General features: G+C 36.0%; 5 protein-coding genes and 1 long non-coding RNA gene across 7 annotated transcripts; 3 read left to right on the top strand and 3 right to left on the bottom strand.

Moving 5' to 3' along the window:
• Window positions 1-212: 212 nt before the first annotated feature.
• Window positions 213-1700, bottom strand: LOC140824500 (GDSL esterase/lipase At5g45920-like). Its single transcript, XM_073186081.1, has 5 exons — window positions 1543-1700; window positions 1185-1409; window positions 1013-1080; window positions 713-877; window positions 213-479 (listed from the first exon to the last, which is right to left on the bottom strand). The coding sequence occupies exons 1-5, from the start codon at window positions 1639-1641 to the stop codon at window positions 356-358; spliced, it is 681 nt and encodes a 226-aa protein (XP_073042182.1). The 5' UTR covers window positions 1642-1700; the 3' UTR covers window positions 213-355.
• A 1236-nt stretch (window positions 1701-2936) lies between these two features.
• On the top strand, window positions 2937-8334 carry LOC140821751 (uncharacterized). Of its 2 annotated transcripts, none has more exons than XR_012115842.1 (3): window positions 2937-3111; window positions 3449-3504; window positions 4138-4523. XR_012115842.1 is itself a non-coding variant. In XM_073182339.1 (3 exons), exon 3 carries the CDS (start codon window positions 6978-6980, stop codon window positions 8328-8330), a length of 1353 nt encoding a protein of 450 aa, XP_073038440.1. In that variant the 5' UTR covers window positions 2941-3111; window positions 3449-3504; window positions 6288-6977; the 3' UTR covers window positions 8331-8334. The 2 variants fall into 2 exon arrangements, 1 of the variants encoding a protein (XP_073038440.1); XM_073182339.1 differs by lacking the exon at window positions 4138-4523 and adding an exon at window positions 6288-8334 and having other exon boundaries at window positions 2941-3111.
• A 3826-nt stretch (window positions 8335-12160) lies between these two features.
• Window positions 12161-13450, top strand: LOC140821768 (uncharacterized). The gene is made up of 2 exons (XR_012115843.1): window positions 12161-12603; window positions 13165-13450. It is a non-coding gene; the product is annotated as an uncharacterized lncRNA (long non-coding RNA).
• Window positions 13451-15137: 1687 nt separating this feature from the next.
• LOC140824499 (GDSL esterase/lipase At5g45920-like) lies at window positions 15138-16617 on the top strand. The gene is made up of 5 exons (XM_073186080.1): window positions 15138-15286; window positions 15420-15644; window positions 15749-15816; window positions 15953-16117; window positions 16351-16617. The coding sequence occupies exons 1-5, from the start codon at window positions 15188-15190 to the stop codon at window positions 16472-16474; spliced, it is 681 nt and encodes a 226-aa protein (XP_073042181.1). The 5' UTR covers window positions 15138-15187; the 3' UTR covers window positions 16475-16617.
• Window positions 16618-17445: 828 nt separating this feature from the next.
• On the bottom strand, window positions 17446-18870 carry LOC140821759 (senescence-specific cysteine protease SAG39-like). The gene is made up of 2 exons (XM_073182354.1): window positions 18301-18870; window positions 17446-18149 (listed from the first exon to the last, which is right to left on the bottom strand). The coding sequence occupies exons 1-2, from the start codon at window positions 18737-18739 to the stop codon at window positions 17560-17562; spliced, it is 1029 nt and encodes a 342-aa protein (XP_073038455.1). The 5' UTR covers window positions 18740-18870; the 3' UTR covers window positions 17446-17559.
• Window positions 18871-20031: 1161 nt separating this feature from the next.
• Window positions 20032-23207, bottom strand: LOC140821743 (sodium/calcium exchanger NCL-like). Its single transcript, XM_073182325.1, has 9 exons — window positions 22763-23207; window positions 22403-22609; window positions 22141-22322; window positions 21909-22048; window positions 21541-21799; window positions 21289-21440; window positions 20936-21194; window positions 20460-20720; window positions 20032-20371 (listed from the first exon to the last, which is right to left on the bottom strand). The coding sequence occupies exons 1-9, from the start codon at window positions 23181-23183 to the stop codon at window positions 20123-20125; spliced, it is 2130 nt and encodes a 709-aa protein (XP_073038426.1). The 5' UTR covers window positions 23184-23207; the 3' UTR covers window positions 20032-20122.
• Between the last annotated feature and the right edge of the window lie 3426 nt (window positions 23208-26633).

The raw sequence follows: 26633 nt of genomic DNA, 5'->3' as shown, positions 1-26633 counted from the left end.
GAAGGTCGATCGAGAAATTTTCAAGGAAGTTAAGTCGATTGAAATTAGTTTTGACAATAATCTATATCGTCATGGACCAATTAAAATCAAGTTTCAAACCATTGAAACAAGTACATTGACATGAAATATCATTTCATTTTAGATTATATTGACAAGAAGACTTGGATTAATTATTAGCATGCGAAGTCACAAGATAAAAAAGTTGCAGATGATTTCACCAAACCATTCACGACTGAATGTTTCAAACGTAATAAATCAACGTTTGCTTTCATCATAATTTGATTGCAACCCACTTAATTAATTTGTTCAGTTAAAATCTGAAAACACCGGAGGATCGGATCCTTTAGGACTAATTTCAGTTATGATCGAGCGGGTGATCGGCCGGCAGACTTTCCATGCTTATGCCAACTTCCTTCAGCCGCGCTATCACTTCCTCGAAAACAAACTTGTTTCCATCCACAGTCAAATGTAAACCATCTCTGCATTTATTCAAATCTAGATATTTTCAGTTTTGCAAGGGTAAAACAGTTCGTTTAACACTTTTGCTTTGGGAATGAATCTGAGAAATATTGTACATTTTATGTTCAAATATATATATAATAGGAAAAATTTGTGAGAAAAAATATATCCATGAAAAGTTCGAACAATATAATTTATCGTGTCAGACCATGTGCATGTTCTTTAAGCATTTAAAGGTAGAAGAAGCATATACTCTAACATAGCCTTTTGCCATCCAGGAGATTGCTGCATTTTGCTCCAGAGATCCACAGCCGTAAGTCCACATTCAGCCGCAACGTCGAGACATGCTCTTGCGTAGATGCCCGCGGCTTCGTTCGTCCTCTCCGGTAAGCCCGTCGGGTTGGGGTGAAACGGATGCCTGCATATCAGTTATTTCTTACAGACAAGAGAACCTCGAACCATATAAAAAAACGTGAAATTTCGAATCACTTGATGAAAAGACATATGCAGATGATATGACAAATATAATAAATATAGATCATAGATTAATCACTGGAGACGGGCAGCTTCGTCAATTGGAGGAGGTGAGATGAGGAGAACACGAGTCGAAGGCCATCGCTTCTGAAACCATCAAAACCATTACCTAATTTAAGGCAAAACTTTCACGGCTTTATGGAAAATATAAAAAAAGAAAAACTAAATTTAGGTTTTAACATAATCTAAACCTGGATAAAGTCAACAATGGCGTGGAGATTCTGCTTGTACTCCTCAAGTGGCACGTGTTGATGCGCACTGGATCTGTCAGGAAGGCATGCGTCATTAGCGCCGAAGAAAACCGTCACTGCCGCTGGATCATCGCCCCCCTCCTCCGGCGGGGGAAACACCTTCCCTGTCACCTGAAGAGCCATTCTTGTATTGTACCCACTGTAACCTCTCAACACCACATCCACCTACACACGAACAATATATCGCCGGCCCACCACATTATCAGAAAATCAACGAAATATACGGACAAACACACAACTACCACTCCATTTATTTGTATATTTACTGAAAGAACAAACAAAAAATTTGCGAAACTACCGTGCGGCAGAAGTGATTAGCGAGAGAAGAACCCCACCCACCATCTTTGAAGGACCCTTCAGTAATAGAATCACCGAAGAGATAAATCTTTGGCCTCATCTTTTCTTGCTATTTCTCCACAAAAACGACAATTACTGCATATATATATATATATATATATATATATATATATATATATATATATATATATATATATATATATATATATATATATATATATATATATATATATAACAGTTACGAATAAAATAATAAATTGTGAGTAATGGCGCAGCTAAATGTTCCTAATTCGTAACTTACGAAGTTCTTGAATGCTTTCATGGTACGTACTTCCATGCAGGGCAAAAACTTGTGTGAGACGGTCTCACGGGTCAAATTTTGTGAGACGGATCTTTATTTGGGTAATCCATGAAATAGTATTGTTTTTTATGCTAAGAGTATTACTTTTTATGGTGAATATGGGTAGGGTTGACCCGTCTCACGGATTGAGATCCGTGAGACGGTCTCACATGAGACCTACTCTCCATGCAGATCAAGAATACATTTCAAACTATCATTGATGAAATGATATTTTATGCTTCTCAAATATTTAAATTTGTTTGTTTTAAGAAACAAAATTCATATTTTTTTCTTTATTTTATTTATTCAAAATATTGTTAAACAATTTTTCAAAACTTAGTTATTAAGAATATATTGATAAAAAAACAAGAAAAAATATAATTAAATTTAGAAACCGAATGATATATTTGGAAGAAACTGAAAAAGAAGATAAAACATGTACTTTAATTTGAGTATATTTTGGAGGGATGATGATAATTGTTTTGTTGTTTTAGTTTCTTAATATATGTTTTGAAAAACAATAAACAATTGTCTTTTTTAACCGAAAAATAAAATTGTCATTTATGGTATTAAATATTTTTTATCAATTCAAAATTGGAGGTATCTATTAGAAATTAAAGGTTTAATTAAAAAAAAAATTTGGTGATTAAAAGGATTGGAAAAAAAATTTAGTTAGCATTTTAATTTCTATATAATTAATATATAATTTCATTTGATCCGAACTTTTTAACAGCTTTAATTAAAGATTTTGGGTGAATACCCCATTTTAGTACCCTGTAATCCAGGGGTTTTCCCGGTTTATCCCTTCTATTTATTTTATTTACAATTATATGTGAGAGCCCAGCCCAAGTCACACCCCAAGCCCGGCTCAGTTTGATTAAGTAAATAAATAAATAATTAAAAAATAAATAAAAAAAGAAAAGAAAAAAGATAAACGTTAAGCTCTTTCTCTCTTCCCGTTTCCTCTCCAGCACCGGAAGCTTCCTCTTTCTTTCCTTTTTTTTGCAATTTCGAAGTTCTGACCGTCGATTGTCGGCACATCGGTACTCGAAAAATTAAAGTAAATACATTTTCGGATAGCTCTTGTCGCAAGCTATGCATTGATACCTATTTTGCACAAAAATCTCACGATATGTTTCGAGCTCGTCAGAAATCGCCGCTTGTTTTCGCCGGAATTTGTGAGAAAACTCTCGGTTCAAGTTTCTTAGAGCTTTACTTCGAAGTCTTGAGGTATTTAAGGTTTAGAAATTTTGGATATTTTGAATAATTCGAATACAAACAATTGATATATGTTGTATTATTGATTGTAGGTGAATTATTGAGTCGATTCGAGATATTTATCGATTTTTTTCAGAATTTAGTTTACGGAATTTCGAATTTTCAGATTTATAAATTGAGATATTTCGACTTTTGAGCTGTACATGCACTAGTCGGACACCGTTAAGATGTTGTGATTTGAAATTATAAGTTCTGGAAATTTAGTGTGAATTTTGGAATTATTTTCGATAAATTACTTGATTATTTAACTAAGATAGGAATTGATGTGCAATAAATAATTTTGTCACAGGATTGGAGTTTTCGAGAAATATTTAAATATTTTGTGGTAAATTAAAGTCAATTGAGGTACGTACGAATTGTTTTCATTACGACGTCTATTATGACGTGAGATGACGTTGAGTATTTTGTAATGTATTGTGGTGTGTCTTATGTGTTTTCGTGAATTCTATGATTTCATTCACGCATTGATACTGAGTTCATATGTTGAGTTGATAATTTATCCTTATTTTCATTATTTTAAATCAAATGAAAAGTATATATTAAATATTGGGATATTCATCGACGATGCATATTAACTATTGTGGCATAGCATTTCGAGTCTTGACTCCTTTAATTGTTATTGATATTGATCTATCGAGTTGTTACGTCATCGATGGAGCGGGTGGGTAGGATTAGCCCTCCTGATGACTTGCATGAGGGCTGAGCGGGTAGCTCCCGTACCCTCGATGCTACGTACATGGATGAGTGGCGACTTGATGTTGCGTTGCGACGTTCCTGACACGGGTGACCACTGTTACTGTTGTTGATGCGATTCATTTGGACTCCGTTTGGTATCCGTTATCGGTTGTTACCATTCATGCATTGCATTTTACTTGATTTTATTTAATGTCAGTTATATTTGTCGTAATATTACTGGTTCGTCGTACTGGGGCCCGACCCTCATTTCTTTTTATGTTGTGGTTGTTTTTGATGTCATAGCAAGTTATCCAGGATGATTTGACGTGTCTGGTGGAGCTTCAGGTAGTGGTGTCCAGTCGGCGAGTCATGGTTGAGTTCTCATATATATATATATATATTATATTATGGAGTCGCACATTTACCGAGGAGATGCCATGTGTAGCTGTACTGTTATTTTTACGATGTTTTGAATTGATAGTTGTGTGAACGAGCTTTGCCGGCTCTACATGTGTTTAGTCCTGGTCAGTGCGGCTATAGGTTGTAAATTGATGTTATGACTTTAATTGGAGTATATAAATATTATTTGTGATGTTTGATTTTTTTGGGATGTCCTATTTACGAATAGGTTATGCCGAAATTTCTGTAGGTCCAAAATGAAAAATTTTAATCGTTTTCGTTGTTTACATTAATAAATCCTGATTGTTTGGTCATTAAATATTAATCAGGAGGACGGGCCCCCACATTATATATATATATATATATATATATATATATATATATATATATATATATATATATATATATATATATTAATTACCAAAAATGTGAGAGCCCATTTCCCTCAAAGCCCAAATGTAAACCCCAAGCCCAGCCCAAACGAAAACCCCAAAGCCCAGCCCATTTAGGAATAAGTTAAATAAAAAAAAAAAAGAGAAAAGGAAATGATAATCATCATCACCGATTTCACCTTCTTCCCGTAACTCTCTGTTCAAAATTGTCAAACCACTTCCGTCACTTTGACCGTCGATTGTGACCACACCGGTGATCGAAAAAATAAAGTAAATATATATTCGGAATCCTCTCGACAAGGGCTATCCGGTGATACCTTTTTTGCTAAGAAAACTCGCGACTCTCGGAAACCCGTCGGAGACCGCCGCCTGTTTTCGCCGGAATTTGTGAAGAAACTCTCGGTTTAAGTATCCTAGAACTCTACTTCGAAGCATTGAGGTATAATTATGATTTTAGGGTTTCGAAATTTTGGGTATTTTGAATAATTCGAATTCCAACAATTAATATATATATTGGGTTATTGATTGTAGGTGATATATCGGAGCTAATTGGAGGTATTAACGAAATTTCAGAATTTAATTGGGAATAATTTCGAAAATTCACAATTGTAAATTTGGGTTTTCGAATTTCAGTGTTCAATAATTAGAGGTTTGGATGCTATAGAATTGTCGCATATTAATTTTCGAAATATTAAAGCCTAAATTATGATTTTTGGAATTTTAGTCTAAATTAGTGAATATTGGAAAAATTAAATGGGACTTGATATGAAATGTATTATTTGCCACAGGATTGGAGTTTTCAGGAAATATTTAAGATATTTTGTGGTAAATTAAAGTCATTTGAGGTACGCATGAACTGTTTTATTATGACGTCTATAGTGATGTGAAATGACGTTAAGTATTATGTATGAGTTGTGGCGTGCTTTATGTGCTTTTGTGAATAACGTGATTGCATTCACGCATTTATTTGCGTTGATCTCATTAGTGCATAGCATTTCGAGCCTTGACTCCGTTGATTGCTATTGTTACTGATCTATCGAGTTGTAGCGTCATCGATGGAGTGGGTGGGTAGGATTAGCACTCCTGATGACTTGCATGAGGACTGAGCGGGTCGCACCCGTTATGACGTCTATAGTGATGTGAAATGACGTTAAGTATTATGTATGAGTTGTGGCGTGCTTTATGTGCTTTTGTGAATAACGTGATTGCATTCACGCATTTATTTGAGTTGATCTCATTAGTGCATAGCATTTCGAGCCTTGACTCCGTTGATTGCTATTGTTACTGATCTATCGAGTTGTAGCGTCATCGATGGAGTGGGTGGGTAGGATTAGCACTCCTGATGACTTGCATGAGGACTGAGCGGGTCGCACCCGTACCCTCGATGCTACGTGCATGGATGAGCGGCGGCATGTTATTACGTTGCTGCAGTCCTGGCACGGGTGGCCACTGTTACTGTTGTTGATGCGATTCATTTGGACTCCATTTTGGTATCCATTATTTCGTTGCTACCGACACGCATTGCATTACATTGCATTGCATCGCATTTTACTTGACTTTATTTCATGTCAGTTATATTTGTCGTAATATTACTGGTTCGTCGTACTGGGGCCCGACCCCTCGTTTCTTTTTATGCTGTGGTTGTTTTTGATGCCATAGCAGGTTATTCAGGAGGATTTGACGCGTCTGGTGGAGCGTCAGGTAGTGGTGCCCAGTCGTCGAGTCGTGGTTGAGAGTTCCCAGATATATATATACTATATTATGGAGTCATACATTTACCGGGGAGATGCCCCGTGTAGCTGTACTGTTATTTTTACGATGTTTTGAATTGATAGTTGTGTGATCGAGCCTTGCCGGCTCTGCATGTGTTTAGTCCTGGCCAGTGCGGCTATAGGTTTGTGAATTGATGTTATGACTTTATTTCGAGTATATAAATGTTGTTGTGATATTTTGATATTTTTGGGATGTCCTATTTACGAATAGGTCATGCCGAAATTTCTGTAGGCCCAAAATGAGAAAATTTTAATCGCTTTCGCTGTTTACATTAATAAATCCTGGTTGTTTGGTCATTAAATATTAATCAGGAGCACGGGCCCCCACAGTTGGTATCAGAGCGTAACTGGGATATGCTCGAATTAGGGTCTAGGGCACTTGAGTCTAGACACAAATAACATGATGGTGCATGTGTTTGACTATTTGCTCTTATTTGAATTATTTGGTGTGATTTGATTGAATTTACCTGCATTAGAATGACTAGCTGATTAGGCATGGTATGTAGTTTAAAAAAAAAATTGCCTATAAATTTCTTTTACCTGTTATCTGCCTGTGGATTTAATCCTCGTGTCTTGTAGAATGGCACCTGGAGGAAGAGGTAGAAAAGGAAAAGAAATAGCACAAGAATCTGAGGCGCAAAATGTTCGAGGACTTGCAGATATCATTAGAGGTAGACGTGGTCGACCTCGAGGACAAGTCGCGCAAAATGTTGAAGAAGAAGTTAACCAAGAACCTCCTCGACCTGAAAGACCTGGAGCTAGACAGGTAGCGATTGAGCAAGAAGTGGAACAACTGACACAGAAAGTTGGAGGAATGCAGTTAATAATTTCTCAGTTCCAAGAACTACGTCCTTCAAAATTCTTTGGCAACGAGAGCGGAGAAAAAGCATCAAGCTGGCTGAAAAGTATAAATCATCTATTTAATTTGTTGGAGTATTCCCAAGATATTAAATTGAAGCTTGCCATCTACCAACTTAAAGATCGAGCACAACTCTGGTGGGAAGCCACAGAAGAAGCAATGAAGGACTCTGGTGAAAGTATTACTTGGGATGCTTTTCGTGCTCACTTTACCCAGGAATATGCACCGCCATCATATTATGCTGCTAAAGAAGAAGAGTTCAATCAGTTGGTACAGGGCAACAAATCAGTGGTGGAATATGCTTCACAGTTTTCTGCTCTTTTGCCCTATGTTCCACATGTTGCCAGGAATGATCAGGCTAAACTATCACGTTTTCTGCATGGGTTGCAGCGGACTGTTCATACGTTGGTGATGACTGGATCGCCTAATACGTATATTCAAGCAGTGGAAAAGGCGAAGAAAATTGAAGCAAGTTTGCTTAGAGGAGATCCCCAGCCAGGTCCATCATCTGTTTCTCAGGGATCTGGGAGTAGTATGTCAATGCCAGTGGATTTACCTCCATATCAGCCTGTACAGTCATACCAACAACCCAAACAGCAGAGGTACAAGGCAAAAAGAAAGCAATTCAAGAAAAAGTCTCAATCCAGCTCCTCCAGTTCAGGCAGTGCACGAGGGGGAGGTTCTGTTGGGTCGTCTAGCACTGTGCATTGTGACCGATGTGGTGGTCGACATTTTAGTTCCCAATGTGTAGGAGTTCAGGGGTCTTGTTACGTTTGTGGTCAAGTTGGACATTTCGCCAGAGTATGTCCTAATGCACAAAGACAGCAATTTCAGCCACAACAGTCTGGACAAGTTCCCCGAGTACCAGCTTTCCAGCCACATGCTCCTGCACAGTCATTTCAGCAATCTGGTTATCCACCGCCTAGAGGTCCTCCTCAGCAACAATTTACAGTGCCACAGCAGGCTAGAGTCCATGCATTGACTCAAGACCAGGCTCAGGATGCACCAGGAGGAGTGATTGCAGGTATTTGTTATGTTTTTGACTATCCTGCACGCATATTGATAGACACATGAGCATCTCATTCATTTTTATCTGCCGCATTTGTTGATGAGCATGAGATTGCTACTATTCCTTTGTTGGATACTGTGTCAGTTGCTACTCCTGCCGGTGTATACTTGATGTCCCATGAGATAGTTTTGAACTGTGTGATTAGATTTGAGGATAATATTATGATAACTAATCTAATCAAATTAGCTATGTCTGATTTCGACTGTATCCTCGGTATGGATATATTGACGAATTATCGAGCTACTGTGGATTGTTTCCATGGAGTTGTCAGATTTAGACCGTATTATGGCAGCAAATGGAATTTTTATGGTTATGATTCACAGTCTCGAATTCCATTAGTATCTGCAATGGAAATGTTCAGGTTGTTGTCAATCGGCAATGAAGGATTTTTGATCTATGCTCTTGATGCAACACGGGAAGAACGATTGAAAGTTTCAGACATTCCCGTTGTCAAGGATTTTCCAGATGTATTTCCTGATGAGATTCCAGGTTTTCCACCTCAAAGGGAAATAGATCTTAGCATTGAATTGATGCCGGGGACAAATCCTATTTCTAGAGCACCATATCGTTTAGCTCCAACAGAATTGAAAGAACTCAAGGAACAGCTACAAGATTTACTGGAGAAAGGCTATATCAGGCCCAGTATGTCACCTTGGGGAGCTCCAGTATTGTTTGTAAAGAAGAAAGACGGAACGATGAGAATGTGCGTCGATTATCGGCAGTTGAACCGGGCTACTGTGAAGAATAAGTATCCTCTGCCGCGTATTGACGACTTGTTTGATCAGTTGCAGGGTACTTCTGTGTATTCCAAGATTGATCTTCGTTCCGGATACCATCAGCTCAGAGTCCGAGAGGAAGATGTTCCTAAAACAGCATTTCGGACACGTTATGGACACTATGAATTCCTAGTCGTGCCGTTTGGTTTGACTAATGCTCCAGCGGTTTTTATGGATTTAATGAATCGTGTATTCCGGGAATTCATAGATAAATTTGTTATCGTTTTCATTGATGACATCTTGATTTATTCTAAGTCAAAAACAGAGCACAAAGAACATTTGAAATTAGTTCTCCAAACACTCAGAGAAGCGCAATTGTACGCCAAATTTTCTAAGTGTGAGTTCTGGTTGGACAGAGTTTTATTTTTAGGCCATGTTATATCTGCACAAGGAGTATCTGTTGATCCTAATAAAGTTGAAGCTGTTATCAATTGGCCTAAACCAACCAATGTGTCTGAGATTCGAAGCTTTTTGGGATTAGCTGGGTACTATAGGCGTTTCATTGAAGGATTTTCTAGAATAGCTAGACCTATGACCCATTTGACACAGAAAGATCGACGTTTTGTATGGACTGCAGAATGTGAGTCTAGTTTTCGGACTTTAAAAGAAAAGTTGACCACATCTCCAGTGCTAGCTTTGCCTTCAGGCTCAGGTGGATTTGTTGTCTGTACAGATGCTTCTTTAAATGGACTGGGTTGTGTTTTGATGCAAAATGGGCGAGTGATTGCGTATGCTTCTCGTCAATTGAAGTCACATGAGACTCGATATCCAGTTCATGATTTGGAGTTAGCTGCCATTGTGTTTGCATTGAAGATATGGCGTCATTATCTGTACGGAGAACAGTTTGTGATTTATTCTGATCACAAGAGTCTGAAGTATCTTTTTACACAGTCTGACTTGAACATGAGACAGCGTCGATGGTTGGAATTACTTAAAGACTTTGATTGTGAGATTCAGTACCAACCAGGGCGAATGAATCAAGTTGCAGATGCTCTGAGCAGAAAGGTTCAGCCTAAAATGTTGACATCTTTGACTATTTCAAAGATTCATGAGCATTTGGGAACTTCAGGATGGACTTATCAGTCTAAGGGCGACTACTTTATAGTTTCATCTATACAAGTTGAACCACAGATTGTTTCTAAAATCAAAGCAGCACAGAGAACTGATCCGCATGTTCATAGATTGAAAGAATTGACTCAGACAGGTCAATCAGAAAAGTTCAGTGTTGCTTCAGATGGATGTCTGCGCTATCAAGGTAGACTTGTGGTTCCGAATTTGATAGATTTGAAAGAATCTATACTTCGTGAAGCTCATTGTAGTCGACACAGTGTTCATCCTGGAATGAGAAAGATGTATCATATCTTGAAATCTCATTACTGGTGGGAAGGTATGAAGAAAGAGATTTCTGATTTTGTGGCTAGATGTTTGACGTGCCAACAGGTTAAAGCTGAGAGAATGAGACCTGGTGGTATGTTACATAGTCTTGAAGTACCACAGTGGAATTGGGAGCACATTGCTATGGATTTTGTGACACACCTACCTCGTTCTAATCGTGGTTGTGATGCGATTTGGGTGATTGTTGATAGATTGTCTAAATCAGCCCACTTTATTCCTTATGATCGTACTTGTACTTATAAGAAAATGGCGAAAATGTACATCGATCATGTGGTGAGATTGCATGGTGTGCCCGTAACCATAGTATCAGATCGTGATCCCAGGTTTGCTTCGAAGTTTTGGGGTAGTTTGCAATCAGCATTGGGTTCAAAGCTGGCGATGAGTACTGCATATCACCCACAGACAGATGGTCAGTCTGAAAGGACCATTCAGACACTCGAGGATATGTTGCGAGCAGTCGTGATGGATTTCAGGGGTGGTTGGCAGGAATCATTGTCACTTGTTGAGTTCTCTTACAATAACAGCTTCCAAGCAACCATCGGAATGGCACCATTTGAAGCTTTGTACGGTAGAAAATGTAGATCTCCGATATGCTGGGAAGATGTAGGAGAAAGACAGATGTCAATGCCAGAATTTATTCAAGAAATGAAAGAGAAGGTTGAAATGATCAGGAAAAGAATGAAAGCAGCTCAGGATCGTCAAGCCAGTTATGCTAATAAAAGACGTAGGCCTTTAGAATTTCAGGTTGGCGATCAGGTTTTCTTGAAAGTATCACCGTTTCGTGGTACTATGAGATTTGGGCGCAAAGGGAAACTAGCTCCGCGTTATATTGGTCCATATGCGATTGTTGAGAGGATTGGCACTTTGGCTTATCGTTTGGACTTACCGCAGAGTTTGTCTGCGATACATGATGTGTTTCATGTATCTATGTTACGAAAGTATGAGCCAGATCCTTCTCATGTCTTGAGGACTGATGAGGTGGAGTTGGATAGTTCCCTTAGCTATGTTGAACATCCAGTGCAAATCCTTGATCGCAAAGAGAAGCAACTGAGGAATAAGACGATTCCACTGGTTATGGTGCAGTGGAGTAGACATGGGAGAGAAGAAGCTACATGGGAATTAGAGGCTAAGATGCGTCAGGAATGGCCTCATTTGTTTGAAAATGTAATAAATTATTCCATGTATTCTGATTTCCCTATGTACTATCAGTGGTAAATGTTTGTAAACCACTTTTGTATAAATATTGTGTATGTTAGATTTCGAGGACGAAATCTTTTATTAGTAGGGGAGAATGTGAGAGCCCATTTCCCTCAAAGCCCAAATGTAAACCCCAAGCCCAGCCCAAACGAAAACCCCAAAGCCCAGCCCATTTAGGAATAAGTTAAATAAAAAAAAAAAAAAAAAGAGAAAAGGAAATGATAATCATCATCACCGATTTCACCTTCTTCCCGTAACTCTCTGTTCAAAATTGTCAAACCACTTCCGTCACTTTGACCGCCGATTGTGACCACACCGGTGATCGAAAAAATAAAGTAAATATATATTCGGAATCCTCTCGACAAGGGCTATCCGGTGATACCCTTTTTGCTAAGAAAACTCGCGACTCTCGGAAACCCGTCGGAGACCGCCGCCTGTTTTCGCCGGAATTTGTGAAGAAACTCTCGGTTTAAGTATCCTAGAACTCTACTTCGAAGCATTGAGGTATAATTATGATTTTAGGGTTTCGAAATTTTGGGTATTTTGAATAATTCGAATTCCAACAATTAATATATATATTGGGTTATTGATTGTAGGTGATATATCGGAGCTAATTGGAGGTATTAACGAAATTTCAGAATTTAATTGGGAATAATTTCGAAAATTCAGAATTGTAAATTTGGGTTTTCGAATTTCAGTGTTCAATAATTAGAGGTTTGGATGCTATAGAATTGTCGCATATTAATTTTCGAAATATTAAAGCCTAAATTATGATTTTTGGAATTTTAGTCTAAATTAGTGAATATTGGAAAAATTAAATGGGACTTGATATGAAATGTATTATTTGCCACAGGATTGGAGTTTTCAGGAAATATTTAAGATATTTTGTGGTAAATTAAAGTCAGTTGAGGTACGCATGAACTGTTTTATTATGACGTCTATAGTGATGTGAAATGACGTTAAGTATTATGTATGAGTTGTGGCGTGCTTTATGTGCTTTTGTGAATAACGTGATTGCATTCACGCATTTATTTGAGTTGATCTCATTAGTGCATAGCATTTCGAGCCTTGACTCCGTTGATTGCTATTGTTACTGATCTATCGAGTTGTAGCGTCATCGATGGAGTGGGTGGGTAGGATTAGCACTCCTGATGACTTGCATGAGGACTGAGCGGGTCGCACCCGTACCCTCGATGCTACGTGCATGGATGAGCGGCGGCATGTTATTACGTTGCTGCAGTCCTGGCACGGGTGGCCACTGTTACTGTTGTTGATGCGATTCATTTGGACTCCATTTTGGTATCCATTATTTCGTTGCTACCGACACGCATTGCATTACATTGCATTGCATCGCATTTTACTTGACTTTATTTCATGTCAGTTATATTTGTCGTAATATTACTGGTTCGTCGTACTGGGGCCCGACCCCTCGTTTCTTTTTATGCTGTGGTTGTTTTTGATGCCATAGCAGGTTATTCAGGAGGATTTGACGCGTCTGGTGGAGCGTCAGGTAGTGGTGCCCAGTCGTCGAGTCGTGGTTGAGAGTTCCCAGATATATATATACTATATTATGGAGTCATACATTTACCGGGGAGATGCCCCGTGTAGCTGTACTGTTATTTTTACGATGTTTTGAATTGATAGTTGTGTGATCGAGCCTTGCCGGCTCTGCATGTGTTTAGTCCTGGCCAGTGCGGCTATAGGTTTGTGAATTGATGTTATGACTTTATTTCGAGTATATAAATGTTGTTGTGATATTTTGATATTTTTGGGATGTCCTATTTACGAATAGGTCATGCCGAAATTTCTGTAGGCCCAAAATGAGAAAATTTTAATCGCTTTCGCTGTTTACATTAATAAATCCTGGTTGTTTGGTCATTAAATATTAATCAGGAGCACGGGCCCCCACAAAAAAATTGTGAATTAGCGACAAAATTTCATCACTAAGGTCTACTTGGAGATATGGATTTAAAATATACGAATTTTAATTATAATTTTTTTAATGAAACAATAAATCAAATTTTAAATTCATATTTTATTTATTTACACATTAGCACAGAGTATAATGAATTTCAAATGACATCAAATTCATCATAATTAAGATGAAATACTACATAAATATATAAAGAGTAGGTCTCATGTGAGACCGTCTCACGGATCTCAATCTGTGAGACGGATCAATCCTACTCATATTCACAATAAAAAGTAATATTCTTAGCATAAAAAGTAATACTTTTTCATGGATTATCCAAATAAAGATCCGTCTCACAAAATACGATCCGTGTGACCATCTCACACAAGTTTTTGCCATATATAAATTGCAAATTTGAACTTTATTATCTAGCAAAAATTATATATGTATGAATACATTTGAATATATCAATCCAAACTTAGTCTAACCTTAATTAAGGACGGATTTGACTTGTGACAAATATCTTAATTCGGAGAATCCGTCACTATTCCCCAGTGCTCTTGCAGTTGTAGTCATAAGTCAATATACCTTTTTCCACTTTAATATATGTAATCCATCACTAATAATAATAACAACAACAATAACATTAAATGATCGAGTAGAATCAACTACTAATTAATGGAGGACTCGGACCAGAGATTTTTAAAAACGTGAGAATCTTGGGGTGGGTCTAATCCTTGCCAACATATATCTTTGTCATATTTATATCTTTGCTTATCATATCTTAATTGCAACCTATTATCTTGATATTATATTATTTATTTTCGTTAAGCAAATGCTGCCTAATTTAGTATTTTTGAAAATATTATTAGAAACTACATATAATTGGCGTATTTGTCCATAAATTTATATAAAGTCCAGCTGATTTTTTGAAAAAATACAGAGATAAATAAGAAGAATTAAATAACTAGTAAAAAACCGTTTTGACTTAAAGGTAACCTTAGTAAATCTTATCTTTAACTATTTTATTGTAATCTAAAAATTTTCGAGCTATATTATTAATCTATAATTAAAAATATGACCATTGTTAATGCAATATTGAATGTTTCACTAGATAATAAATTTTCAAATTTCTATGTGCTTGAAATAAGAAATTATCATTTAATATTAACTGATGAGTAAGTATATTTTTTGATATGGTTTCACGGATTTTATCCGTGACACAGATTTATTTAATCAATAATTATAATAAAAATAATAATTTTGATATAAAAAATGGTATTTTTTTATTAGTTAGGTCGGACTGAAACGTGGCAAAGAACACAGGATAAGGATACGAGGATGTTAAAATATTATTTTATCAATGATAGTTTGAAATGTGTATTCTTGATCTGCATGGAAGGACGTACCATGAAAGCATTCAAGAACTTCGCAAGTTAAGAATTAATAACATTTAGCTGCGCCATTACTCACAATTTATTATTTTATTCGTAACTGTTATGTGTGTGTGTGTGTGTGTATATATATATATATATATATATATGCAGTAATTGTCGTTTTTGTGGAGAAATAGCAAGAAAAGATGAGGCCAAAGATTTATCTCTTCGGTGATTCTATTACTGAAGGGTCCTTCAAAGATGGTGGGTGGGGTTCTTCTCTCGCTAATCACTTCTGCCGCACGGTAGTTTCGCAAATTTTTTGTTTGTTCTTTCAGTAAATATACAAATAAATGGAGTGGTAGTTGTGTGTTTGTCCGTATATTTCGTTGATTTTCTGATAATGTGGTGGGCCGGCGATATATTGTTCGTGTGTAGGTGGATGTGGTGTTGAGAGGTTACAGTGGGTACAATACAAGAATGGCTCTTCAGGTGACAGGGAAGGTGTTTCCCCCGCCGGAGGAGGGGGGCGATGATCCAGCGGCAGTGACGGTTTTCTTCGGCGCTAATGACGCATGCCTTCCTGACAGATCCAGTGCGCATCAACACGTGCCACTTGAGGAGTACAAGCAGAATCTCCACGCCATTGTTGACTTTATCCAGGTTTAGATTATGTTAAAACCTAAATTTAGTTTTTCTTTTTTTATATTTTCCATAAAGCCGTGAAAGTTTTGCCTTAAATTAGGTAATGGTTTTGATGGTTTCAGAAGCGATGGCCTTCGACTCGTGTTCTCCTCATCTCACCTCCTCCAATTGACGAAGCTGCCCGTCTCCAGTGATTAATCTATGATCTATATTTATTATATTTGTCATATCATCTGCATATGTCTTTTCATCAAGTGATTCGAAAATTTCACGTTTTTTTATATGGTTCGAGGTTCTCTTGTCTGTAAGAAATAACTGATATGCAGGCATCCGTTTCACCCCAACCCGACGGGCTTACCGGAGAGGACGAACGAAGCCGCGGGCATCTACGCAAGAGCATGTCTCGACGTTGCGGCTGAATGTGGACTTACGGCTGTGGATCTCTGGAGCAAAATGCAGCAATCTCCTGGATGGCAAAAGGCTATGTTAGAGTATATGCTTCTTCTACCTTTAAATGCTTAAAGAACATGCACATGGTCTGACACGATAAATTATATTGTTCGAACTTTTCATGGATATATTTTTTCTCACAAATTTTTCCTATTATATATATATTTGAACATAAAATGTACAATATTTCTCAGATTCATTCCCAAAGCAAAAGTGTTAAACGAACTGTTTTACCCTTGCAAAACTGAAAATATCTAGATTTGAATAAATGCAGAGATGGTTTACATTTGACTGTGGATGGAAACAAGTTTGTTTTCGAGGAAGTGATAGCGCGGCTGAAGGAAGTTGGCATAAGCATGGAAAGTCTGCCGGCCGATCACCCGCTCGATCATAACTGAAATTAGTCCTAAAGGATCCGATCCTCCGGTGTTTTCAGATTTTAACTGAACAAATTAATTAAGTGGGTTGCAATCAAATTATGATGAAAGCAAACGTTGATTTATTACGTTTGAAACATTCAGTCGTGAATGGTTTGGTGAAATCATCTGCAACTTTTTTTATCTTGTGACTTCGCATGCTAATAATTAATCCAAGTCTTCTTGTCAATATAATCTAAAATGAAATGATATTTCATGTCAATGTACTTGTTTCAATGGTTTGAAACTTGATTTTAATTGGTCCATGACGATATAGATTATTGTCAAAACTAATTTCAATCGACTTAACTTCCTTGAAAATTTCTCGATCGACCTTCTAGCTAGACAAACAGATGATCATGTCATTCAATATAAGCCATCTTTAATTCATTTGACATGATTACATTCTCTTCAACTCATCTAATAAATCCAAATTTTAGTGATTAGAATTGAAGATTCACTTGATCCTGATTTATTTCGTCTGGTATGTTTGTCTCTTTGTGATTTCGGTCATTTATGTTATCAAATTTCAGTTTTAGCATGTTCTCTTTGTTTTTTAGAAATTATATTCATTTTTTCAAGTGTGACGATGATCAGTGTAGTGTCACGTCAAAACTTTCGATGAAAAAATTATTAAAATTACAAAAAGTGAAATGAGAACATAGATGATCAAAATCGCAAAGAGCCAAACATGGATATCAAAATTATAATTTTCTCATGGGTTTTTCGTCAATGTGATTTATTTTATGAATAAAAAGTAAAAAAGAAATCTGCATATATTTCTTTTCCGACCCCGTAGAAGTCTGTTTTCAATTTTTATGTATATAAAATGCTATTTGTTCATTCATCATAGGTTAATTATCCTTCAAAGCGCAAAATGTGTGTGTCTATATATATATATATATATATATATATATATATATATATATATAGAGAGAGAGAGAGAGAGAGAGAGTTGGAGAGGTCAACGAGGATTAACAGTATAGTGTCTTATATTACATAAAATTGACATAAATAAGCTTTTTGAATTTTCTGACGAAGAAAATCAAATTGGCAATGTTACATTTTTAAGCAGTCGGATAAGAAGCTTCCATCGCAATGCCACAGAGACCCTCTGCAGCAGAAATGCCCCTTTGCATTCTTATATATCCACTCTCTCCCCAGCTGCTTCCCCAAGAATTCTTAACCAACCAATACTTTGTACCGTCGCTGGTTTTCCCGTAACCGACAGCGGTGACACCGTGGTCTAGATCGGTTCCACATTCTCCTGTAAATACTCCGCTCGAGTAGAATTGAAAGTCTGATCCACCAGCATCAATGGCCACGGATACTGGTTGGTTTGCCACGGATTTTAGCAAAGATGACTCACTATTGGCTGGAACGTCCTCGTATCCTGTGATCTTTGCGACATGGGATGATTCTTTTTGAGTGCTGCAGGTGCCATCGACTCCTTGGTAGGGATAATTAGATTCGGTGGTCAGGCCCTTATTTCCTATTATGTATTCGAACGCATAGTCCATGAGACCACCATTGCATCCCTGGTCTTCACTTGTGTCACAATCCACGAGTTCTTGTTCGGACAATGATACTAGTTTCCCCGACGTGAGCCGATGGATTCCTTCCGTGGCTGCCACAGCTGAAAATGCCCAGCAGCATCCTGCATTTTGAAACTTGTTAATTTTCATCAGAATTTGTTTCTTTGAGCTAGCTAGAGAATATTTTATATTTAAAACATGCTGATATTTATCGAGAAAAATGAAAGTGGGGAGTAGTTGTTTGGCTTTGCTCATTGTTTTCTGTGCACTAACCACATTGGCCTTGGTCCTTGATGCCTGTAACAGCTCCTTTCGTTCTCCAGTCCACACTAGGAGGAACTGCGGACACGTTGGCATATTTGAAAGATGAAACTTTTGGTGATATTGGATGGGAGACCCTTTTGTATCCATTTCGGGCTGCCCGAAACTCCTCATTCGTCAAATCAGAAAACTTGTTGATGCCGAGTTTGTAAGATCGAAGTCCAGCTTCATTGACAGACTCGATGTACTCCACGTTTTGCTTGAATATTTTGAATCTCTCCGCCTTCTCTGTGTCATCCCTGTATACACGTCCATATTGTGCCATCCATTGCTCATGTCTGTCGACCATTGACGACGAATGAGGCAGCGTGCGGGCTGTGGCTTGATAATCCCACAACTGCAACACAAAGAGAGTGGCAAAAACAAGCTTCCAAGTTGGAGCGAAGGCCATTCTTGCGAGCACTGTAATAAATTTGATTGAATTTATGATGTCTGTATTCCTTGCGCTCGCATTTTATAGAGTTGGTGTGCTGGCAATGTGAATGTGGAGTTGCCATAGAAGTCCTTAGAAAGCCCGGCAAGTTGATAGACATTCTAAGTAATCATATCACAAAGTTGCGTGAACGTTGCTTTATTCAATTGATTAATATATACATATAAGGTTTTAAAGACTTTTTTTTGGATGTTAAAACGAGTCAAAAAATAATGTTAATGGTACAATAAATCTTTCGCATACCGATTTTGTAAAATTGCAAAACAAACCAAATCAAACCTAAACTTCTGTTTGGTTCGATTTGGCTTGGTTCAAATGATCGATTCACTACTCTAATATTTCTAAAATAAAATATTTTGAATATTTTTACCATAATATAAAATTTTGAAACTAACTATTATAAATAGACAAATATTAAACTAGTTTCACAATATAATATATTAAACATGTAAAATGCATGTATACTCTTTTTCTCCTCTTTCAAAAGAGAAAAAATTATATTGACGATTACAACTTCAAGAGTGCTGAGAAATAACGATGGAAATAGCGACTGATTTTTAGATTTAGAATTTCGATGGCTAAGCCATTTGCGACCTAAGTATTTGTGATCAGTTTATTGACGAATTTTTTTTGTCTCTAATTCACAATTTTAATCTGTAGTAATTCATATATATTTAGAAAACATAATATTTTATCATTTTATATTTGCTATATACAGATGATTCTGTAAAATTATGCAAAGGTTTTTCAAGAAAATATATGGACTTTTGTCAAATTTTACTACTTTATCTTTTAGCCCGAGTAGGGGTTTAAAAAATTATTATATTTGTGCATGCATTTCGAAACAACATATTTTTCTAAAAAAAAAAATTGTTCAAGTTAAGAAAATGCCTTAAAATGTTAAAACATGTTTGACTATTTACGATTTTATTTCTATATATTGTCAAATTTCATTCTTAGTATGTTATCTTTATTTTTATTTTTATTTTATAATTTTAGTCATTTTTACTATGTGTCGGTGACGTATGTAATGTCACATCAATATTTTCGATGAAAAATAATTAAAATTACTAAAAATCGAAAGATGCAAGATTAAAATTGAAATTTAACGGCATAAATGATCAAAAGCACAAAAAGCCAAACATACAGACCAAAAATACAATTTTCTCATTAGCTTTTTACAATTTGTTTTGCGAATAAAATTAAAAAGAAATCGGCATATATCTATTTTCAATACAGTAGAAGTCTGATTCAATATAATTTCTATGTAAATAATATATTATGTGTTCATTCATCATATGTTAATTATCCTTCAAAACACAAAGTACAAAACATAAAAGGTTACTTCCAGCTCCAGAAAAACTGCGCAAAACAGAACAATCCTAAGGAGAAGGGATAAAGCAAAAATGCTAACAAGCAAGTCCATAGAGGATAAGTGGTGCGTGAGTAAGCCATGATGCCTATAATTGCACACACCACAAAAACAGTTAGCACTTCTGCCGAATAATTCCACGTTAAATCTTTGGCATACACAATAGCCAACAGTGTTGTCAATCCTGAAAGGTTGTTCATGATCACTCCGCCATAAATCTGCATCATCCCAATTCATAGAACATATTTATAATGATGCTAAATTTAATTCGTAGAGAATTTTTTGGTTATATATATATATATATACCTCCGAAAATGTTAAAGAAGCAGATCTTTCACTCTTACGGCTGGCGGGTAAGAGTGCTGCTATTAGAGCTCTTGCATTCATGGCCAATGGAACTATCACGAATGCTATGCAGAAAGATGGTAAGTTCATGGAAAACGACAATCCTAGAATACTCTCTGTTAGAGGTCCTCCAAGAAAAGTCAGGACAACAATGCCAAACAGAACTTTGATTACTGATATCATAAGTGCCCATTTGTCATGCACTTCATGCTTCCACACAATCTGCAAATTAATTCAGAGGTAGTGGGCACAAATATTTCAGGTTATTGGTTTCGTGAAAGAGTGGGTGTTTGCCAAAAAGCAAAACAACACATAGATTGTTGTTGTGACGATATAACTCAAATATTTTAAACTACGACGGTCTAAGCCCTATAATATTTCTATCATCATGCATGCCTTATCGAAAGTGAAAACAGTTGACGCTATGTAGCCCTCACCTTGTCGAATTCATCTATACTCTTTGTCTTGTCTGTGGTATTTGCTATTCGAACGGCTTTATTAAGCCATTTTGTTACTCCAGCGACAAATTCAGGTTCATCAATTATACCATTATTGTCTTGATCAAAATCTTTGAGAAGCTCCTTTACTATGTCGACGTTTTGCTGAATTTCCCCAAATTTCACTGTACTTATTAATTGCTCTAGTTCAGATTTTGATAAAGACTTGTTTTTGTCAGTATCAAATTTCTTGAACAGACTGCAACAACAAAAATGTCTCGACCAAGTTAAGGGAACCAAAAATAATAATAAAGATAATGGATCATGAAGAACAAAAATATTGAACTGTTTACGTTTGAATACGCTCGATGTTTGGCCTTCCATCCTCTGCAATCAAAGATTCAGATCTAAGCAATCGTGTTTGAGCATGTTTTAAAATCTTTGACATTATCCGGTCTATCTCTTTAGGATCATCTTCTTTCTTCTCTTTAAATACTTGAAAAAGCTGCATGCAGAAAAATAAAAAGCTAATTAATTAGAACAGATTTATAAACACCGTTACCCACCAAAATGCCAGTATTACATTGATTGAGTAGCTTTCTTGCCTCATGAAAAATGTTCCCTGAACCAGGATTGCCATGTTCTGGTGAACTGGTTTCATCAATCCATTTCTTGCATCCGTTGATGAATTCATGCTCATTAATTCTCATGTCACTATCGAAATCAAATGTTTTCATGATCTCAGAAACTGCATATTTGTCATCAATTTTCATTTTCCCACTTTCCATGATGTCAAGAACCAGCTTTTCTATCTCGGTTTTTGTTATACATTGACTCTTATCTTTATCCGTTTCCGTGAATAATCTGCACAAAAAAAAAGAAAAAGAAAAAGCACACAAATGGCAAATTCAGTTATAACAGTACTAAAACTATTTCATGAACATTAATGTTTCAGCGTCATTTAATATGTTACTTATTTATGACAGAAGTGTTGAGTTTCCCGTCTTCATTCACGATGTTTCCTAGCCGTCGCACGTGTTTCAGAAATCCAGCCCTCAGAATCTCATACTTGGAGTAGTCTAAACTTCTTTCTTGAATCCAGGGGTTCAAAATCTAAACAAGAATATATACAAAATTTAAACATGTTAGAAGTAAAATCATCTCACGACTGATAAAAATATAAACCATAAATAAACTCAGAATACCTGATAGAGAAAATAGGAAAGCAATGAAAAGACTGCGACTAAAAGTGCTATTAAGGTCAACAAACGGTTTGCAAATAAATTCTTGAAAACATTAACCAGCTCCACAGCAATGTAAGGAATCAAAGAACCGAGCATAATCCCAGCTGTGGTTCGAGTCTCTCGATCAATTGAAACACCGGTATCTGCAGTGATGATAGAATATTCAGCCCTGGTACATAAAAATATAACCACTTTCTTGGCAAGTTTTAAGCTATAGGCCTACCTCTCAAGCGGAGTGGATTTTCATTCGCTGGCAAACAATCCGAACACGATGTTCCGGTGGTTGATTTTTGAGGTAAGTCTCTTCTACCAAATATCACACATATACCCCAATGCAAAGTAAGACTAAAGACTGTGATTCCAGCGTAGATACCGATTCCAACGGAGACTTTAGATTCAGCACTCTCTTTGTCCATGAATACTCCAGTCACTGAGGAACAAAAAAAAAATTTGTCGAAATCTTCTCGGTGCAATTCATATATTTTCAAAGAAGTCATACATGAAGTTAAACTTTTTGTATTCCTGAGTCCGCTTGTTTTAATTTCTAGCATACAGAACAAGAAAGTCCAAGAACTTTACTTACCAATCATCAGCATCATCGACGGTAAGGCCATAAGAATTCGAAAAATGATTCCCCCGAATTTTCCAGTTCCGAGAATATGGAAAAGCACCTTACTCCCTTTCCCCAGTTGCCTTTCTCCATATATGAGCAGACCTTGATAAACAAATATCTGGAAGATGAACCCTCCAGCATTTTCTGCACATGGAAGGAAACCATACTTATGGGTGCACCCGCCATGCCCAGGCGACGAATCGGTACTCGAAACAATATACGAAGATGGATAATTCTCAACATCACTAACTCCATCTGAGATCAAATCATTTGAAGAACTGAGTTGTATGATTCTTCCTTGAACTATGCTGCTAAAGAAGATCAGAACAATCACGTTTAATGCAAGAGCAGCCATTGCCAAGTGGTAGGAAAAAGTTGTTACAGATTGCATAAAGAAAGTCGATTGTATCCAAGTCATGAAAATCAAGGAATTTATATTACAATATCCAATATTTTACAAGGCTGACAATTTAATTAAAAAAAAGATTAGGATAATGTATTTCAAGTTATCATATTTGGACCTTTCTTCCTTTTTTTCACGTTTAAATTATGTATTCCATGGTGTTAGAGAGTAACGTTAACGACATGAAACATATATATAATACATTGGATCCTTTAGGACAGAAGCATATAAAATATAATGAATTTTTTAATAGAAATAGAGAGAGGGTTTTTTTAAAAAATAATAGTAATTAATAAATTATTTAGCAAAATATTACGAAAGTGTGAGTCTTATAAAAATAATATAATGTAATCCATGGTGTTAGACAAAAACGTTAAAAACATGAAATATATAATACATGGGATTCTTTAGGAGTTAGGACTGAAGCGTACAAAATATAATGAATTTTTTAATGGAAAGAGATATATTCCACAATTTAGATTTTTTTATATATATAAACGCCTTTCTACTATAAATTTTTTAAAAGATTCCACAAATTGTGGCGTCATTCTACGATCATTTCCTTTTCCCATATTATTATTCCAAGACAAATTTTCATTTATTCCCCCTATTAATTATGGGAGTTCTTTATTATCCTTAAATTTTGAAAATGAAAAAACACATTTAATGTTTTAGAATTTTTCTAATTTTCATCAAAAATACTGAAATGAAATTGCATACATAAATGCAATTCCAATTGACGTCACATATGTTTTTCTTTTACTATTTTTTTATTCTTATTTTACGGTGACCATCAATAATCTCACCATGCATGTATATAAGAGCTAACATAGGTATTCATTTTTTTAATTACATTAATAATCATCAAAAGCATTAACTATATTAAATAAAAATCTAGAATTTCAATGCTATATTTGTTAGTTTATGTTTGCAAGATATATTGTTAATATTTCACTGCCAGCAATCAAGTATAATGTTACCTTTCCTAAAAAAAGTATAATATTACCCCGAGGTGTAGGATAAACTATTAAAACAAACTTAAAATGAGTGATATTTTTTTTTTGAAAAATCATATGTAATTTCCCAGCGGTCGTGTCGTGTAAATTGAAACGTTTTCTTCTGCATGTATGTGCGTACAAGAAAGCATTGGAGAATTAATGTTTAAATGAAAAATTATTTACATTTAGCCACCATCACTGAAATATTTTCGTAACTAATCGAAGTATTTAATTTCCCCATGCATTGCATGGCAGTGAAGGCGTGCGGCAGCTATCATTATCTTGTCGGGAAATTGCAGGGAAAGATGATGTTCAAAGACGAGGTAGTTTGCCAGTACTTTGTTTGGTTTTCTGAAATATTTATGTTTGGTAGGTGGATTTGCTTTTGAGAGGGTAAGTGGGTAGGTGACACAGGAGATCTTCTTGGGCACAAACAGAAGAATCTACACGCCGACATTGTTGAAATAGATTAGCCATGAAATTCAATTTTGATTGTTTCAGATAGTACTGTCAAACAGGCTGCGGAGGGTCGAGTTGGCCCACCAAAAGCCGCCGTGAGCTAACCCGTACGTGGCCCGGTTTGCCACCTGATGGTTGAGAGATCCATCAAAGTGCGTTCCGGATAAGGTAGGCTGACCAACTCATCTTAAAAAATTTAAAACATTATATAATTAATTGAATTTGATTATTTCATGAAAAAAAAACGTATAGAATACAAGCCTACCACATTAGATCAAGTGTATTCTACCACATTAATCTGTATAAAAAATGTATAGAATACACTTGATAAAGTAAATCGGCGACGGTTTTCTACGAACCGTCGCTACTTTAGCGACGGTCTAGCGCTAAAAATCCGTCGCTAAAGTTAAATTAGCGACGGTAATTTGTAAAACCGTTGCTAATTATTAACCGATTTTTTAAAAAAATTAGAAACTACGACAACGTTTTTCAAAAAACCGTTGTCTTTAACCAAATGAAACACTAAGAAACGACAACGTTTTCAAAAACCGTTGTCGTAGTTAAAAAACCATCTGAAAAAACGTTGTTGTAGTCCAAAAAACGTTTTTGAAATGACCCTTGACAGAATCTTATATAGACAACGGTTTTTGAAAAAACGTTGTTGTAGTCCAAAAAAACTATCCGAAAGGCAACGATTTTGAAAAACCGTTGTTGTAGCCTAAAAAAAAACCTCTCATAGACAACGGTTGTTAAAACCGTTGTTGTAGCCCAAAAAAAAAAGCTTTTAGACAACAGTTTTAAAAACCGTTGTTGAATCCCGAGAAATAAACGCTCATAGACAACGGTTTTTAAAAACCGTTGTCGTAGACACATAAAAGACAACGGTTTTTAAAAAACCGTTGTCTATAAGCGGGTTTTTTATGTTACGACAACGGTTTTTGTTAAAACTGTTGTTAAAAGAAAAAAGACAACGGTTTTTGTGAGAGCCCAATATATTTGGCCCAAACACATTCCTAAGCCCGGCCCAATTTGAGTAAGTTTTAATTAAAAAAAAAAAAAGAAATGAAATGATAATTATCACTTTCTCTCTCCCGTAAGCTTCATCGGCCGAGCTTCGTTTTCTTTTTCTTCCCTTTCGAAATTTCATTCCTTGATTGTGGTCGCTCCGCTTTTCAAAAAATTAAAGTAAGCATAGTTTTGGAATCTTCTCGACGAGAGCTATCCAGTGATACCCATTTTGCAAGGTTTTATCGCGACTCTCGTAGACCCGTCGGAAACCCGCCGCCTGTTTTTCGCCGGAAAAGTTGAAAGAAATCTCGGGTTATCCTAGGTGAAGCTTGAATCTGAAGTTTTGAGTAATATTCGAAATTTCAGAGGTATAATTATGATTTTAGGGTTTCGAATTTTGGGGATTATAATTCAGTTGAGTTCCAATAATTAATATATATTGGATTATTGATTGTAGGTGCTATATCGGAGCCGATTGGAGGTATTAAGCTAATTTTCGAAATTTAATTAGATAATATTTCGAATTTAGCCTATTAATTTGGGAATTTGTGATTTTTGAAATGTTAAATCGTTATTGGGATGTGTTTATAGCATTAGAAATAGAAAATGAAAATTTTGGAAATTCCTATAAAATATCGAAAATTTCAGATTCGGTACGATTGAATTTTCGAAATTTCAAGTTGTCCGGTATTGAGAGATTTAAGTTAAATAAATCGGTATATTTAATTTTGCGATGAGTTTTAGAAATTTTAAAGCCTAAATTATGAATTTTCGGAATTTTAGGCTAAATTAGTGAATATTGGAATAATAAATTGAAGTTGATATGAAATGTATTATTTGCCACAGGATTGGATTATTCGAGAAATCCTTAAAAAATTTCAATGGTAAATTAAGGGTTCAGTTGAGGTACGCATGAACCGTTTTATTATGACGTCTATAGTGATGTGAAATGACGTTAAGTATTATGTATGAG

This window comes from Primulina eburnea, chromosome 2 (genome assembly GCF_022965805.1).
Source record: "Primulina eburnea isolate SZY01 chromosome 2, ASM2296580v1, whole genome shotgun sequence".
NCBI lineage: Eukaryota > Viridiplantae > Streptophyta > Magnoliopsida > Lamiales > Gesneriaceae > Primulina > Primulina eburnea.
The sequence above is the reverse complement of the archived record's forward strand: the minus strand, read 5'-3'. Positions and strand labels throughout refer to the sequence as shown.

Coding starts and splice junctions, on each gene's coding strand:
- LOC140824500 (XM_073186081.1), bottom strand. CDS start 1,641: ATGAGGCCAAAGATTTATCTCTTCGGTGATTCTATTACTGAAGGGTCC. Junction 1,410..1,542: donor CTAATCACTTCTGCCGCACG/GTAGTTTCGCAA, acceptor GTTCGTGTGTAG/GTGGATGTGGTGTTGAGAGG. Junction 480..712: donor TGGCAAAAGGCTATGTTAGA/GTATATGCTTCT, acceptor GAATAAATGCAG/AGATGGTTTACATTTGACTG.
- LOC140821751 (XM_073182339.1), top strand. CDS start 6,978: ATGGCACCTGGAGGAAGAGGTAGAAAAGGAAAAGAAATAGCACAAGAA.
- LOC140824499 (XM_073186080.1), top strand. CDS start 15,188: ATGAGGCCAAAGATTTATCTCTTCGGTGATTCTATTACTGAAGGGTCC. Junction 15,287..15,419: donor CTAATCACTTCTGCCGCACG/GTAGTTTCGCAA, acceptor GTTCGTGTGTAG/GTGGATGTGGTGTTGAGAGG. Junction 15,645..15,748: donor CCATTGTTGACTTTATCCAG/GTTTAGATTATG, acceptor TGATGGTTTCAG/AAGCGATGGCCTTCGACTCG.
- LOC140821759 (XM_073182354.1), bottom strand. CDS start 18,739: ATGGCCTTCGCTCCAACTTGGAAGCTTGTTTTTGCCACTCTCTTTGTG. Junction 18,150..18,300: donor CAAGGACCAAGGCCAATGTG/GTTAGTGCACAG, acceptor TTCAAAATGCAG/GATGCTGCTGGGCATTTTCA.
- LOC140821743 (XM_073182325.1), bottom strand. CDS start 23,183: ATGCAATCTGTAACAACTTTTTCCTACCACTTGGCAATGGCTGCTCTT. Junction 22,610..22,762: donor GTCGATGATGCTGATGATTG/GTAAGTAAAGTT, acceptor TTTGTTCCTCAG/TGACTGGAGTATTCATGGAC. Junction 21,195..21,288: donor AACATCGAGCGTATTCAAAC/GTAAACAGTTCA, acceptor TTGTTGTTGCAG/TCTGTTCAAGAAATTTGATA.